The sequence below is a fragment of the Martes martes genome (genome assembly GCF_963455335.1).
Source record: "Martes martes genome assembly, chromosome: 11".
Lineage (NCBI taxonomy): Eukaryota > Metazoa > Chordata > Mammalia > Carnivora > Mustelidae > Martes > Martes martes.
The window spans coordinates 76,251,579-76,269,575 of NC_137899.1; the positions used below are offsets into that span (position 1 = coordinate 76,251,579).

At 39.6% G+C, this 17,997-nt stretch overlaps 1 protein-coding gene across 1 annotated transcript in view; it reads left to right on the forward strand.

The window, feature by feature from the left end:
• CFTR (CF transmembrane conductance regulator) overlaps positions 1–17,452 on the forward strand; it is a gene marked incomplete at both ends in the record, with an annotated part of 166,451 nt that extends 148,999 nt beyond the window's left edge. Inside the window, 4 exons of the mRNA XM_080818680.1 lie at positions 6,390–6,479; positions 14,969–15,141; positions 15,938–16,043; positions 17,252–17,452. Coding sequence (XP_080674806.1) covers positions 6,390–6,479; positions 14,969–15,141; positions 15,938–16,043; positions 17,252–17,452 — 570 coding nt within the window. The remainder of the gene's footprint in view (positions 1–6,389; positions 6,480–14,968; positions 15,142–15,937; positions 16,044–17,251) is intronic.
• Positions 17,453–17,997: the final 545 nt, after the last annotated feature.

Genomic DNA, 17,997 nt, shown 5'->3' on the forward strand with positions numbered 1-17,997 from the left:
TGTGTAATCACAAGATGTCATTAGTTTTGGCAGATTCTTGCTTTGTGTGTGTATGTGTGTTTGTGTGCACGCGCTATAGCTAAAAAGTAATGTTGGAGAACGCACCGGCCTAGAGAAAAGGGTACTGTGTATGTTTCAAGGTGGGGCCTTCTTTAATTTGGCTCACTTCACTTGTGAGCTCTGTCTGATGGCATGAGGGGGAGGTAGTGTGCCTCCAGTCAGAGCCCCATTCCTTAGGCAATTTGAATATCAAGACTTGAAATTGTTTATTAGCCTTGAACTTTGTAGAGTACTTTATTCTTGAAAGACAAGAAAATGATTTTTAAACTACTTGTAAAACTTCAATTAGGACTTTGAAAGGCTGCAAGCTGTTTCAAGTAAATGATCAGTTATATCTGCAATGAGACCTTATGACCTGAAAATAATCCATGCCCACATATGACTGTCTGCCACAGAGTTAGAACGTCTTTTGGTGTGAAGGGTATCAGATAGGGCCAAAACATGTATCTCTAGATTTGAGAAATGGAATTGGGAGTGCAGCAGTTCTCATTCAGCGTAATAACAATTAATAATTAAATAATTAGTTGTAAAACTCCTATAAGCTTAAAATTATAGCATACTATAACTCTATATGCTATAGATTCTATAGTTATCTGAGAGATATTGAGGTCCGAATCCTACCTATGAGCCTCCAATGAGAAGTTCAAAATTGAAATCAGAGACGAAAGAAGAAACCAAAGTGATAAACCGAAGATAGTTAATTAGATATAGTTATGAGTCAAGGAGGGCACCTGTTCAGGGGCTGCTGTGGGTACTTCTGAGGCTGAGGACAACCGGAAGCCCTGTTGTTGCTGCTTCCACTAGCTCACTTTCACTGTATCCTTCCTTCTTTTCTCCTCCCACTGCTGGGAACAAATGAGATACAGGCAGTTTCACAGAGAAGGTGGTAGTTAAGGTGGGTCATAATGGACCATAACGTTTGCAGGTTTTAGAAAGGTTGGGGGCGGGGTGTGGTGGAAAAGATATTCTAGGATCCCAGACAGACAGGGATATTATGAACAAGTACAGAGAAGGGGATTAGAAAGAGTTGAGGTACAAAAGGCAGGGGAGGCCTCTTTTTAGGGAGTGTTAGGGGAGAGGGAAAGACTTGGTAAGTACTGCCATGGGCCTGTGAGGAAGGAATGGACTCTTCCTGAGCCAGGAAGAGCAGGGTGAAGGGGTGGCGGAAGTGCCTGCTGCTGACAGCAGTGTGTAGAGGACCGGCTCCTGAGAAGGAGCTTGAGAGGCAGGGTGATGGGCTGAGAAACTCTCCAGCTGTGATGTCGTGAGATCTTGGACTATAGCAAAGACCATGGTGGGGGTGGGATGCCAAATTCAAAGGAAAAGAGAAGTAGTGTTTGGGTGGTTCAGTGGGTAGTGCAGTGGGGGTTCTTTATCTCAGAGTGGTGAGTTTGAGCCCCATGTTGCAGGTGGAGTTTGCTTAGGAAAAAAAAGGGAGAAGAGAAAAATAACTAGTATGGATAGTAGTATGACACAACTTTATTTCTGAGCTGAAAAACTTGAAAATTTTAACAATTTGGTCAGATCTGGAAATCATTTTTTAAAATGCTATCTCTAAAAAGTGTATACTGGAAAGTTGTAGAATAAAAGGTTGTGACACATTAAGTGACTTTATGGGAATATGCAGTCATTTACATATAAATAAATAATATGTACCTTAACATTATAAAATTAGTCTCTACCCAAATCTGAAACATTTCTAATATTATTCACCTTGTTCTCATTAATAGATATTCTTAAAAGCCAAACAACTTATTTTTAGACATTCTATAATGCAACCTTAGAATCTTGATTTGTTCAAATTGAATAGATTTTTGTTGTATAGATTCAACTTATAATAAAATTTTGCAGACATTGCGAGAAGGTAAGCGCATAGCCACTCTGCTGCTTATAAGCATTGGGGCCACATTTTAATAGAGCTTTACATGATATATGCATATATATATTTCCCTTCTCGCCAAAGCAAAATATTCCTCCCGCTAATTTAATTTATGCTGTATTCAATCACCATGGAAGCCAAATTGCTTTTTGTTTCATTTGATATCCAAGGCTAAAGCCTACTGCCTGCTGTAGTGGGATATGAGCCCCTTTGAGGTATGTGAGCACCCCATGTAGGCCTGGCGGGCTCCACGGAGTTGAGGAGTGGAGGAATCAGCTTCAGGAAAGAGATTAGTCAGCCAGTGAACAATGGTGCTCTCTTCATTCTTCCTGGAGTCCCAAGAATTGCTCTTTGTGCCATACATCCATGACATTAAATAAATATCAAATATTTGCACATCCTCATTTTCCTATTGGTGAGTAGGTTCTTAAAAGAGAGGATCATTGTGATTTTTCGTTTCAGCTGTATTTTTTTGCTGTCTAATCCATCTGACTGTGTCACCTTGGCCAAGCCATATAACTTCTCAGGGCCTTGGCTGTTTCATTTGTAAACCTGGGGAAAGGACGTAGGTCACCTGCAAGGACCTCTCGGCTTTAGAGATGCCTTTGTGGAAACTTCATACAGTTTAGAAAACAGAACTAAGACATTGGCTGGCACCTCCAAAAGGAAGAGATGTTATTTATAAGACAGGAATGAAATGTGTAGTTAATTGTATGAAATTTAATTCTAACTGAACCGGTCCATTCAGTTCATTTTTAAAAAATTAAAATGAAAGCATTACTTTAATGCTAGACAATAAACTATAAACAAAAGACCTACAGAATTTCTGGATAGTCTCAAATCCACTACATCTAAGACTTTTGGATGTCCAGTTTCCACATCTTTCTTCCTTCACAATTTTGAATATGTATCTATTTTAAATAAAATGAACATATAACATACTGACAACAACTTGGTAAGTCTTTTGTATAAATGATTAAGCTGTCACGAGATAAAGTTAGGTATACCATTTCCAACAATGACAGAAAAATCAAAGTTTTAATGGGTAGTTACCATTATTCTTTTAAAGACTGGCCATGGGAAGAATGTACAGGCTGAGATTCATAAGCAGGATGAAGGAATGTATAAAGAAACTGAGGAAGTGAAAGAAAGCCATGTGGCTGGGGTGAAAAGGGGAGAGGACAGAGCAGGATGCTGAATGAGCCAGAAGTAGTAGAAGGGGCTAAATCATGTAAGGTCTGCAGGCCATCTGAAGGATTTTACATTTTGCCTCAAATGTAATGGAAAACCAAAGCTTAATGATAATCCAATTTAGATGTGTAGAAATTGCTTTGGTTGCTAAATAAAAATAGATTGGAAGGGAGGCAAGAGAGAAAAGGAAGAAATCAATTAGAAGGTTCTTGCAGTGTTCCAGAGCACAATATTGGTGTTTTGAACTCTTTAGTGGCAGTAGGGATGGAGATAACTGGATTTGAGATATATTTGAGGGGAAAATGCACAGGACTGATGACTGATTCCATTTGGGAGGACCAGGGAGAAAGAAGTCACGGATGACCCCAAAGTTTCTGGATTGAGGAAGTGAAGTTGCCACACACTTATCAAAATGGGAAAGTCTATAGGTAGAGTAGGTTTGAGAAGAAAGGTGCCATTTCTCCCATTTGACAGTGAGAACACAGAGGCTCAAAGAGCATGGGTTACTGTTCGTAGAGTTGCATTGTTAGAGCATCTTTGCAAGTCACATTACCTTTAATCACTTCTGTGGCGGCTTTGTTGTCGTGATACCTTTGGCCTACACCCATAGCCCTCCAGAATAATGACATTATTCCATTTGGCCAAATTAAAATCTCTTAGTGTTCTGTTCCACTGGATGTGTAAATATCCTTGAAGGTTACAAAGACATTGTAACCTGTATAAAAACCCTTCAACTCTGGTTCTGCCTAGGTAGAGGAAGCAAGCCTCTTCCTTCAAGGTGCAGGAACTGAGCCTGTTGCCAGGGAATGACTAGCGATACTGACACAAGGCTATGCTGCTGAGCAATGATCATCTCTTTATAGACCCATTGGGTTGCTTCTGCCCAACCTTTAATCATTCCTGAGTCCCAGATCAGGAATAAAAACTGATCTGCGTAGGACTTGAGACATTTCGTTGTGGTAATAAGGAGCACATATTTGGAAACAAATACCCTTGGGTTTGAATTCTAACTCTACGATCTACTAGCTAAGTGATGTCAGAAAAGTCTCTTAAGTCTCCCAGCTTCAGTTTCTTTGTGGGCTATACAGGGTTTATTTTGTTAGGCTGACTGGAAGATGAAAAGAGATAATGCATGTTAAGAACCTTACCTAGCCTACAGCAAATCTGTCATAAAACGAAGCTCTGTATTCTCTCTGCTTGGTTCCCAATGGAGATGGCTTCTCCAAAGAGTGTCATGCATTGTCTGATATTTGGTAAACCTCACAATGGTTATTTCCTGTCTTTCTCAGTAATGCAAGAAACCTTTTATATAAAGAACTATAATATTTAAGAAAATGTAAAAAACAATAAAAAGCAAAATTCCCTTGGTAAGCCTTTGAACTTTAGGTACTAAATAAACCCCATTGCTTAAATAATGAATTGACTCGAGTTTTAAGAGCCACTTCTTATTTTATTCTTCATTTATCAGAATTCCCTGATAATGCTCTTTGTCTGTCTGCTCTCCTTAGCTTATTTGGACATTACTTTCATTTCCTGGGAAGCTAGGAGGAAGATGCACAAATATATCCATTGTCTTATGAGTTATGTATTCATCCCTTATATCCACTTCTGTAAAGCAGTATAAGTGCCCCTAAAGGATTTTTTTTTTTTTTTTAAGAGAGAGCAAATGCAGGAGCACAAGCGGGTAGTGGAATGGGGGTGGGGAGCTAGGGAGAAGGAGAGAGAATCTTAAGAGGCTCCATGCTCATGACCCTGAGTTCATGACCTGAGCCAAAACCAAGAGTCAGACACTTAACCAACTGAGCCACCCAGGTGCCCTAGGAAGATGATTTTGATGCAGGTTAAGAAATACCAGCATCAGTCTTCTTGTTCCTTCTCCAGATGGTTCCTGAGATATTTGGTGCAATGTTGTTCTTTAAGCCTTAAACTGTGCACTGGAGAATGAGGTCTTTAATGTGACCCTCTTTGAACTTGACTGCCATAGTGAGGATACTCTTGTTCTATCCAAGAGGCACAGATACCCACCTGTCTTGTGCAGTTCCTTTCAGATGAAATGGACGTTGAGATTTCTATCTCAGTATACAGCAACTTGTGAAAACGAAGACTTCAAAAAGTGTAGTTCTTAATTCTCTACTGGATATTAATCAAAGGCAAAAGAAAAAAGGCAAAGAAAATATTATTCTGAGTGTTAACCTCAAAAGTATTTTTCAGTTCACCCGTACGCACAAAAAGAGGACTAAATATTAGTATTGTGACATCAGCACTTCTCAGTGAGACAGTGATTTTCTTTTAAAACATTTTCTTTAGCCCCCAGGCAGCCCTGAGTAGACAGTGATATGTCAAGGAGAGTGGCTTGGGGGGTAATTGTGCATTTTTCCTGGCGGGACATTAGATGGTCATTTTGTCCACTCAGCGGGTTCCACCTCATCTGGTTCATGCTCTCACTTAGACAAAGACTTGACTTCCATTTTTGCACTGATTCCTAAGTTGTGGCTTTCTCTTGGTTGTATAAGTCAAGGTGTGCCTTGGTTTACAGACCAGATGAACATGTGTGCTTAAAGAAAGTGTCTGTACATTCAAACAATCTCAAAATCCTTTAGGAAGCTAGATTTATCAAAGGAATCCAAGGAACATATGTGAACAAGATAGTAAATTGTTCTAACATATTAATTATAACTCATAAACTTAATTTTTTGACTGCTCAATTTTCTATTATATTTGCTCTTGATAGGGGAAAGTGCTAGGAATAAAACAAAATTTTAATTTCCCACAACTTAAAACTATCTATTTCCTCACCCTAAGGACATTGGAATGAGATAAGTGTTCGTTAGGGGCTTCTAATGTAGCTATAATGTTTTATTTCTTTAAAGAAGACACAAAGCAACTATGATAAAATGTTAAAATTTAAGAAAACCAGGAGTGCCTAGGTGGTATAGTCACTTAAGCATCTGACTCTTGGTTTTGGCTCAGGTCATGATCTCAGGGTCCTGAAATCGAGCCCCATGTTGGGCTCTGTGCTCAGCATGGAGTCTGCTTTGGACTCTCTCCCTCTGCCCCTCCTCTCTGCATGCTCTCTCTCTCTTTCAAGTAAATAAGTAAATCTTAAAAATAAAATTTAAGAAAACTAGATGGTAAGTACATGGACATTTGATTTTAAAGCATTTTTTTCTGCTTCAAGTATTTTGCAATAAAATAGTGGAAACATACAAAGATGTTTAGGTTATTCATACTTTCCTCTTTTGTTTCTTTTTTGCTCTAGAAAGTATTTATATTCTCTGGAACATTTAGAAAAAACTTGGATCCCTATGGACAGTGGAATGATCAAGAAATATGGAAGGTTGCAGATGAGGTAAGGATGCCTACTAAAATAATTTTGAAAGAGGTAGCTTGTACACACACAGGAGTGGTTGTCATAGCTAAGATAGTTTTACACACTGACATTTAGGCATGTAGGTATGTGTATAACTTTCGAGTGAAGAACACTAATATACCTGGAGCCCCTGGTAATTTGCACTAGGCCTCCCTCTTCCTCTGTGGTGAGTCCCCCACTCTTAGGCCCCAGAGGTAGCACTGCATTGGCCTGCTTCCCTGCCAGTGTACGTCAATGAGACAACAGACTGGGAGAGACCCAGGCACCCCACAGGGCACCAGGATTATTTGGGATTCTAAGTATCATCTCTCCACATCTTCTCATCCACCCTTTTCTGGTTCTGAAGCTTTCCTAGCACTAGGAGAGGTCTTGGCCTAACATGATGTACTTCTCTAGGAAGCATGAGTTCAGAAATGACGATCCTTCTAGAGCACATGCAAATGGCCGCAGCCTTCTCTGGAAGTCACCAGGAGTCAGTTCCTTTAAGGGGATGTGGCTATGAGTCTTTCTAGGCAAAAAGTCACATGACCTAGTTGTGGTGTGCACCATCCCTTGAGGTCAGTAGGGCCATATTAGGAATATATGGATTAAAATGGAATTGAAATTCCTAAATAATAAATCCCTCGTACTTACGCAATAGGTGGTTATAAACATAAACTGTTCTATTTCATTAAGCTTGAGGCTTACATCCAAAGCCCAGGTTGGTGACAGACTGTAATTATGAGCCTTAAGAACACTGAGATTCAAAGGTCTTCTTAGAGAACAACTTTATTTCACTATTTCCCATAGTTTTGGTCTTTATTGTAGCCTAATTCTGTTTATCCCAAATGTTCTTCCCTTTTGTGCCTCCCTTTGGACTGGATCTTGCCAGGAGCTTTGACAGCCTTGTGAGTGTTAAACACTTACCCACTGTGTGCCCAACCTTAATGTGCCCCTCATAAAATACAGTTAGATTAACTATTTTTATTATCAAAGTTTCCTTATTACCCAACAAACAGGGGTTTTAAAGAAAACATTAACTAAATTGCAAGTGGCTCATTTGAAGATCTTTTGATGTGACTTCAGAGAATGAGCTATAGGAACACAATGTGGTCGGACAGAAACTGGGGGGAAGACATTAGACTTTATAAAATCTGCAACTGTTGCCAAGTCACAATAAAATTTACAGGAATCAGGATCATAAAAATAATCTAAAATTTTAGAAGATGTGGTTAAAATTTTAAACATCGCTATAGTGCATAAATTTTACCTGTCTGTATTTTCATTTGATCAACCCTTATTTAAGTCTTTTTTACTGATTTTAAAAAATACTTTGCTACTCATAAACCAAGATGATGCTGTCCTTACATTCATGTCATGTGCTTTGAATACTAATGATAACTTTCTATTGAGGAGGTCCAAAGATAGCATACAAATAAGCAAGAGTTCAGAGGAGCTGAGAAGCAGAAAATCATTGGTTTAAAAGTTACAAGTCCTGGGCTTTTGTCCACGTGGTTGATCATATAATTTATCCAAACAGGAACATTTTGGGGTGTGTCAGTTTCTAAACTGGACAGGATACTGAGACACAAAGCATAAACCAGTACTGTCTGGGGCAAACCAGGACACAGGGCATCTCATCTAGTCCTCGCTGTGACCTTGCTGTGACTAGTTTCAATACAGGAAAATGAACTGAGTAACAACAGGTTAGCCAAACACCTGAATCTTATCTCAACAGCACCTCCTTCATGATTCCGCTTTCCACCAAATGAAAATCACAAGTACACGTGATGACAACACCAGGCCAAGAAACACTTTATTCCTACCTTGCATTTCGCCCCATACTCCAGTGTGAAACTTTATTCTTGCTGATCTGGACGAGATTTTGTGAAGCCATGAGGATCATGCCTAGTTACTAGTTCTAAGGCTTAGAAGCAAAGCTGGCATAAATAGCTTCCTTACTCTTTGTGCCCTAGGCCCACACCTTCATCCTGGCACACTGAGACTCATCGTTCTTGGATGAATTTAAAGCAAGTGCAAAGGAGGGCAAAAGGGTTTCTGTCTGAGACCTCACAGTGAGATGGTCTAACTTTCCCATCCCCGAATGCCTCCGAGCCAGATAGCTTCTCCCCAGGAGCACTGACTTTATCAGCTGTGTAGACCAAAGAGAATTTCAAGAGACTGAATCCTAAGAGGAAAAAAAAAAAAAAATAGACCCCTAACATAATTGCTGTAACTTTTCTGTAGAGTTGCTATAACTTTTCTGACTTACACATATAATGGGCAAGAACAGTGCCTGGAGAATAATAGGTGTTAGGTGACTGTTAGCTATCTGATCCTGTTTTCATCTGATTTTTACCTGGCCATCTCTTAAAGGTTGGTGTTTGCCCTTATAGTAAGTCCTATTTTATTCCTTCTTCCTGGAACATTTCGTGCAACCTCTTGGCTCTAATACCACGATGCTGTGACTCCCAAATCTGCCTATCAGCTCCCTACCTGACATCTCAGAGTGGACAAGCACCTTGTTTCCATAGTCACTTTTTCGGCCCCAGTGCACACAGCCATCCTGTCTTACTAATTCTAGCAAATAGCATCAGCACCTCCCAGGTGCCCAAAGCCAAGACCTGGGACTTATTCTTAACTCCCGATTTCTTCACCTCTCTCCACTTATCAAGTCCTGTTAATGCCATCTCCTGCAAATATCTAGAATGTTTCCATTCCCATCTGATACCACTACTAACTCTCAAGTGGATGTTTGAAATAGCCTCCTAGCTGGTTTCCCTCTCATTGGCTCCCTACAATTCAGTCTGCTCTTTGTAGCTCTGGTGATCTTTCTTAACCCTATCTGATTGCTTGTTTCTCCCCTTCCTAGGGTTCTTTATCGTCCTTTAAATGAAGTCCACCCTGCTTGAGGAGGCTTCCAAGGTCCTTCATGATTTGATCTTTGCTTGCCTCTAAACTCATGCCCCAGCCTCCCCCTGCTTACCATGATCCAGTTCCTCTAAAGTACCATGTGCTCTCTGACCTCCGGACGCTTTTTCTCATGCTGTTCTCTGCACCTGGGAAACACTGCTAGCCCTTCACACCTGCTTCTCCTCATCATTCGGGTCTCTTCTTACATATTCCTTCTTTCAGCACCCTGCAGTCCTGAGGAGGAGACCCTCCTCACTGTGCCCTGTACCCTCAGCTCTTTCATAACATTCTTTGCGTGGGATAGACTCACCTCTTAACTTGTCCATGTTCCCCATTGGATTGTAAGTCCCTTGAGGACGGGGATTACTGTCCCATTCACTGCAGTATTTCCAGTACCTACAGTAGTGTTGGACTGTGGATGGAGGTCAGTAAATATTGGCTGATTGAACAAATACTTAAATGGCTTAATTCATTTTTTAAATGAATGATTTGATTCATTTGTTTATTCACAACTGATTCACCTGTGATATATACAAAGACAACCTTGTGATTGGTATACAGCAGATGTTGCCATTAGTAATGAGCCTTTCTGAGCCTTGAGAAGTTTGAGGGGCTTGGTGTATGCGGGAACAGCTCTCTCTGCCTGCTTGGACTTCGGGTTCACAGGCTCTTACTGAAGTGAGCTTTCTTAGTCCATGGTCGGAGCAGCACATCTGTTAGTTTTAGAATGAAAGCTTTTTTTGGTAATTGTTTGCTTTCTCGATACCTTTAACATAGTTCTCTTCCTAACACATTGATAGTCAGGTAAGTTATTTTAAAGAGCAAGCTAAGTAGGAGACACAGTGGCCTTTTAACTTGAAAATCTGCCTTGGAAAACCTGCAGAGCAACAAAAGGAGTGCCTAAAGGTGTTGAGAGTGTCTATTTTTATAGCTGCCTGCTAATGGACTGTTCAGTCCAACCACAATTCACTTTTTTGTTTTCTTTCCCCATGTTTTCTTGTCACAAGAGCAAACTCTTGCTCCATAATAACATTCCAGAGTGTGGCAATAGCAGAGTCAACATTTTGAAGAAAATGTCTGGTCCTTTACAGACCGTAGTACTTTTTTTTAGTTTGATATGTCACAAAACGAAATTTTTTCCTTGTAAATACAGGATTTATCAGCTCAACTGGGTTAAGCTGGCAAATTCTTTTCTTATAAAGTTTTTATTTCCAAAAACTGTTGATGCTTTTATTTACTTTCCAGGCCAAGTTAGGATAAAACTAATTAGAAATGTTTGGATTCTAGTAAATTTTAATTTACCTTTGCTTAGACAGAGATAAGCTAAAATTTATATTTATTTTAAACCTACTGAAAAATAATTTGTGATATATATCAATGACATTACATCAGGAATATGTATGGATATATTGTGTACATGTTATCATATAAAGAATTCTGCTACTAAATTAGATTATCTCTATAGCAATTACCTTTTCAATCTTTTTTTTTTTTTTCCTCACAGCACTTTGAACAGTAATTTCTCACATATTATTTTTCTCCCTACCTGGACCGTGAATTTCTTCAAGGAAGGGCCTAGCGTTATTTATCTTTGAATCCCCGGGTCTGCCATTGTACCTAGAATTTAATAAACCCTCATTAAGAGCCTATTAAAGAATGCATGACTCAACAGTCATTTACATTCAAATAATCTTCAGGCTAATTTAAGCCATTCTTACCAGCACATAAAGTTGGTTACACCTAGAGTATAACTTTGTATCTTTTCAAAAACAATTATTAGTCTGTCTTGCTTCCCATTTTCTCTCCAAAACCTACCACAACATCTGGTGGAAAATAGGTAATTGATAAATTTGTCAAATGTGCACTTACTTCAAAACTCAAAGTTTTACTAACTCATGTTGATCTTTCTTTCAGTGAATGTGATTCAAAAATTTTTTTACTCTACTTGATAGTAAAACAGCGAGATAGGAATGTTGCAGAATTGACCCTAGATTGTTATGTCTCACTGTCATTTATTTTTATAATTTTGTTCTCCAAATATTGACCGTTACCACCCTAACTCTAAATATTTAAGTATTTAATTATTTGCCTAAGAAATAGTTTCATTTGGGAAAATACACACACAAAATATAAGATAGTAAGAGGGCTTGGGAAAAGACTGTAAGATTGGTATGGATCTTGGAGGAGAATACTGTATATGCAACCACATTTTCACCAATACCTCAACCTCATTACTAGAGGTATGATATAAATTAATAATGTTGCAGTACTTTCTGCTAATGCACCTTCCAAGGCAACTTATGAAGGCAAAATCTTGCAAATCTTGTCTTACCAGGGTAGTGTTTCAGGACCAGGCCCCTGCCCTTGGGATTTCCCAAGTTGTACTAGTAGTTAGGGTAGATTAGGTACTTACCGTGTGCAGCACTGTGTGGCAACCTCTTTCCAGAAATGATCTCACTTAATCTATGTTATAGTCCTTTGAAGTCCATACTAGTATTTTCCCCATTTTTTCCAAGGGAGGTAAATGAGACTTATAGTAACACACCTGATACCATCAGCAAATGAGTGAAGTGCAGATGCAAAGCCACTTCTGTTAGACTTCGGAACTCCAATCTTTAACCAATACTCTTATTTTTTAACTGAAGTATAATTGATGTATAACACTGTATTAGTTTCAAGTGTACAATGTAATCATTTGATAATTGTATAGTGTGAAAAGATCACCATAATAACCCTTGTTAACATCCATCTAATCTGTACTTTTCCTGATAGTTAATTTGACTTAAAAATTATATAAAAAAATTCTTTTTTTTTTTAAAGATTTTATTTATTTATTTGTCAGAGAGAGTGAGCACAGGCAGGCAGAGAGGCAGGCAGAGGCGGAGAAGCAGGCTCCCCGCTGAGCAAGGAGCCCAATGCGGGACTCGATCCCAGGACCCTGAGATCATGACCTGAGCCGAAGGCAGCCGCCCAACCAACTGAGCCACCCAGGCGTCCCTATAAAAAAATTCTTATTAGTGTTAAGGAACTTCTAATTTTATACTTCTATTTTTAAGAGATTTTATAGAGTTTCAAAGATGAGATAAAGAGGGGCGCCTGGGTGGCTCAGTGGGTTAAAGCCTCTGCCTTCGGCTCAGGTCATGGTGCTGGGGTCCTGGGGTCCTGGGATCGAGCCCCAGCAGGCTCTCCGCTCAGCAGGGACCCTGCTTCCTCCTCTCTCTGCCTGCTTCTCTGCCTACTTGTGACCTCTGTCTGTCAAATAAATAAATAAAATCTTTTAAAAAAATGAGAAAAAGAGAGCACACAGGGGAAGTGGCTTGTCTTAGATTGCATTCTATATTGTCAGAACAAAATCAGTCCTTATTCACTTAGCAGGTATCATTCCTAAGTTTGGGTTCATTTATGTGTTCATCAGAACCATGTTTGGAGTTTTTTTTTTTGGGCCATCAGTGTAGGGTCTCAGTACATACTTGTTGAACAAGTAAACAAATGTTGAGCCTGACAGTGCACCCAGTATTGGCATGAGGGACATAGAGCTGAAGAACATATGTTTTTATCCTCAGGAAGCAGTCTAACAGGGAAAACTTATACAGATACTACCATGGCTACGTGCCTGACTGCCTAGAGGATGATCAGGGATATTTAGAAGGGTATGTCGCAGTGTATGGGGAACTACAAGCTGTTTGCTGCTGCTGGAAGCAAGGGTTGGGGGGGGACTTGATTCTGGATGCCATTTATGTCATGTGAGAGAGCTTGGTTTTTATTCTGTCAGGAAGAGGTTTCAAACAGAGAAATGAGGTGGTCAACTCTGTATTTTAGAAGGATCCCTGGGGTGTTTGTGTGGTCAATTGACAGATCGACCCCTTGGGATTTACCGTGTGAAGCTTAAGGGATAATGATGGCACCAAAATGGGGCTAGCCAGGTGAAGAATTTAAGAAATATTCGGAATATAGCCGGGGCTAGAGATAAAGACTTGAAAAATCATTAGCTTATCAGTGGTTATTGATACCCTAAAAATGAATGAGTTCTCAGAAGTTGAATTTGGACTGTTAGGGGTGAGGAAGACTAATATTCAAGAGACAGGAAGAGGGAGAGGTTCCCACACAGGATAATAAGTGGTCACAGAGTATGTGGCTTATCATAAGCCAAGGAGTATATGTTCAAAGAAGGAAAAAATGTTCTCTGTTGTGAGGCAGTGGTGACAACAGGCGCATCCTAATTTTTTTTGAGATTTCTACAAATATGGAATAATAGCTAAAGTACAACCTGGAGGTATGTGATGGGAGAGACCATAGCAAGTTCACAGACTGAATCCAAGAAAAAGCAAAAAGATGAAGATGAGAAGAAAGAACACAGGTCCTCTGACTCCTCCCCAGTGTCTCTATTCACATTCTCAGATCCTTGGATCTGAAAACAGTTTTACATTTGAGTCTTCTAAGATACATCAGAGTAATCTACCTTGTCTAATTAATATGTTTACCTTCCCTACTATCTCAGAAACTCTTTTTAAAATTAATGAATTCTCACAAAGTGAGATGCTTTAATGAGAGCCCAGTCAAGGAAAGAAGTATCACCTGCAGTACCTATCATGGACACACAGTGTTTGCTGATCAAACATGATGATATGGGCCGTCTGTGAATTCATCACTGAACTTGGGACTCTTTCCTAAAACCAAAATCCCATTCTGCCTGTATTACAATTAGTACTATATATTCCTTCCCAATACTAAACCCCAGATTCCCCAAGGGTAGGAACAATCATCCATGTATCTCTTTGGCCCTCAAACACTCAGGAATATTTGATGAAAAAGAAGTATTAATGCATACTTATCTGAATAAGTGATAAAAGACAAGGCTTTAATCATTTTTGTCTTATCTTGAAAGAATTTGTTTCCATATCTTGTTCACATTTTCACCTTATTATTTCCCATCTAGCTTGAAAAAATAAGCTGTTGGCCCTAACACAACTCGTATATTCCACTTCAAGATCTAAGTACCTTTAAATCTCCTAATTATATACCACTCCGTTGACTTCTTTTTTTTTTTTACTTCATAGTTTCATCAGTTTCTTAAAAAAAAAAAAAGTTTTTATGAATTGAGGAATCTCCCCAATTCTTTTCTCTGGTAAGAGAAAAGCTGCTCTATTATGCTCTATTATGACAGAGTAGGGAATGGAAGGTAGAATAAAAGAATCTGTTGTAATATACAAATAACTGCATTATATACATACTATCTCTTCTAGCATATTCAATTGTAATTATTTGTGTATGTCTTTATAAATCTTCAGCCTTGCAGGGGCCATGTGCCATTTATCATTTTTTGATCCCTACTTGGAGCACCTGGCACAGAATAAGCACTCACTGAAAATTTCCTGAATGAAATACAGAACTGAACCCAGTCATAGGTTTATCCTTTAGAGCTGCCATGATTATATGTAGACTTTAGTTCAGTCAAACCCAAAAAGCAAGAGTGGTGGGTCGTTGATATGAAACTTTTAACCTCTCAAGTGTCTTTAACCTTCTGGTATCTAAATTGCCCTTCTAAGCACAGTGTTTTCCCTCTTTCTTTTCTGCAGGTTGGACTCAGATCTGTGATAGAACAGTTTCCTGGGAAGCTTGATTTTGTCCTGGTGGATGGGGGTTGTGTCCTAAGCCATGGCCACAAGCAGTTGATGTGCTTGGCCAGATCTGTTCTCAGTAAGGCAAAGATCTTGCTGCTTGATGAACCCAGTGCTCATTTGGATCCAATGTGAGTTTCAGAATTCCTGCTATTGAATACCATGATGGGAGCAGAATCTTTTTTTTTTTTTTTTAAGATTTTATTTATTTATTTGAGAGAGAGTGAAAGAGAGCATGAGAAAGGAGAAGCAGACTCCCCATGGAGCTTGGAGCCCGATGCAGGACTTGAGCCAAAGGCAGTTGCTTAACCAACTGAGCCACCCAGGTGCCCCTGGGAGCAGAATCTTTGATGCTTACCTCATATTGACACAAATTCTCATTAGGCGGTCATGTCTGCAAGGGGAGGCCACCCTCCCCCCCCAGGATATGAAATGATTGCCTAGTAGAAAAGTCACTATTTGACATGAGTACAAGTGCTTATTTCCTGGTATAAGAACCCTGTGTTCTCTTCTGTGTGTAATTTTTGGAATTTCATACAAATTTACCCCCTTGTCAATGCATGAAGAAATATTTAGTTACATAGGCAAATCTGATTCTTATGATTTTCCTTTCTATGCTATTTATACAATAAGAAATTTTTATAGTGCAAAAAGATCTACTCATGATTCCACATGATAATAAAATGTATTGACTCGTGAAATTTTCTTCAAAGTATGTCCTGTTTGTTTATGGAAACTTAGGATCTACCCCATGGTTGAAAAGCTGATTATGGCTGACTCTATATCAGGACTATGTTAATAGAATTATTTAAAGAAAGAGAAGTAATTTAAAGGACCAAATCAATAGGAAAATAAGTACGTCATCAAAGGTAAGGGCAGATTATTGAGAATCTATGATGTTACTGTGGTATTTTCTTTCTTTTCTAGAACATATCAAATCATTCGAAGAACCCTAAAACAAGCATTTGCAGATTGCACAGTAATCCTCTCTGAACACAGGATAGAAGCTATGTTGGAATGTCAGCGTTTTTTGGTGAGCTTATAATTTGCTTAAGATCTCATTTCTCCTTTAATTCTTGTTAACCACATCTTATATAGGAGTTCCTGCAAATCACAACACAACAATGTACGGGTTATTCCTTAAAATAAGTATCACACAGCCACCCAGCTTTGCTCAAAAGAGCTGCACAAGTTTGAGCTCTGAGGTGAGGTTGGAATCCAGTAAATCTAAAATAGCAGCGTATTATTAAGTTACATTAATAAATTGAAACATCTATACATTTGAATCCTTTATTTGGGGATCAAGTCATGATAAAGTCTAAGTCCTGATGCTTTTTAATAACTAAGTCTCCCTTGGATGGGGTCCAGCACAGGCCTGCATTGTCTTGCAATCTGATGTGTGGTTTTAATGCAATAGTTTGAAAGACTCATTTCATTCTTCTGGTCATTGTTTGGAGCGCAGGTTAAGTGCCTCTCCCATTCACCTTCTTACCATGCTTTCAAAACTGTCACAGACTCTTTAATGTGATGTTTACATCACAAGGGTTTAGTCACAAGGAAGTTCTGGGGATGTTGTAGCTCGTCCTTTCTATTAAGGCTTCTGAGGCTCCTGGAGGTAATTGCTTTTCCTACTGAAGGATTGTTATTACCCATAAACATCAAGTGACGAATCAGGGGGCCAGCCCACAGCCTCTTGTCTGGCTGTGGCCAGGTTCAAGAGACTGGGTAAAGCCCCTCTATCATCTGGCCTTGGGTTTCCCCCACTTGAATGTGTCAGGGAGGCCTGTAAAACTCAAGCACATCATGACCCATTTGGGATTGCTAAGCTTCAAGCCCCCCTGTTGGAGAGGCTCAACACTTTCTCATGCCGTGGATTTACATTAATTTTTAAGCTCATAAATGAGGATCTGTCAGAGATTGTTCTGGCTTACCAAGCAATGTTAGTTCCTTTAAAGTTCTCTGAAGAAGCACATTGTTCAGTCCTATACCAGTTAAAAACCAACCAAACAATACTCTTCCAGCTCCTAAGTAGACAGTTACAGTTAATATCACAAATGGAGAAGCTCCAGAAGCAAGAGGACTCCCCAGGGAAATGAGATCTCTGACTATCCAGCCTGCCAGCCTGTGGACACCTTGTTTGCTTTTTGGCTTTTATCTTCCCTTGAGCCTCTGCCACTTTCTGTCCTTGCTCTGGTCCACCCCGCCTTCTGCCCAAGACCTCACTAATGGACATTTCTCTAGGTCATAGAGGAGAACAAGGTGCGGCAGTATGATTCCCTCCAGAAGCTGCTGAGCGAGAAGAGCCTCTTCCGGCAGGCCATCAGCCCCTCGGACCGGCTGAGGTTCTTCCCGCACCGGAACTCGAGCAAGCACAAGTCTCGCTCTCAAATTGCTGCTCTGAAGGAGGAGACGGAAGAAGAGGTGCAAGAAACAAGGCTTTAGAGAGCACTCCAGATACTGGCATGGGATGGCCGCTCATGAAATTGGAGGAGAACCCAGTTTCTGCCCCTTCTTTCTGCCACAAGGATGAGTAATGTTTATTTTTAAAAGGAAAAATTTTGAAAAGAGGAATTAAGGACGTTCAGATGGGTCTGGATAAGTGGCTTCCTGGCCGTGGTCAAATTGTGTGAAAGGTACTTCAAAGCCTTGAAGATTTACCACTTGTGTTTGCAAGCCAGATCTTCCTGAAAACTTTTTCCCCTTGGTAGTAATTGGAAGGGTGGCTACCCATGTCAGCCAGTGTAATTGTTCAACTTACTGTTTAGTGAGACTTACTAATTTGTATTATTGGAGGAGAACTGTAATCATACTACTTCGAGATATGATTAAGTAAAGATGATTGGAAACTTTAGTGGTTTATGTAAGTTTATATCACTTTGCCTCTACTCTCCCCAGATACTTAAAAATACAACTCTGTTGTCTCTTACGTATTCAGACTGTTCTATTTCAAAGTAAGTATTAGAGTACTGCAGAAGTCATAAGTCATC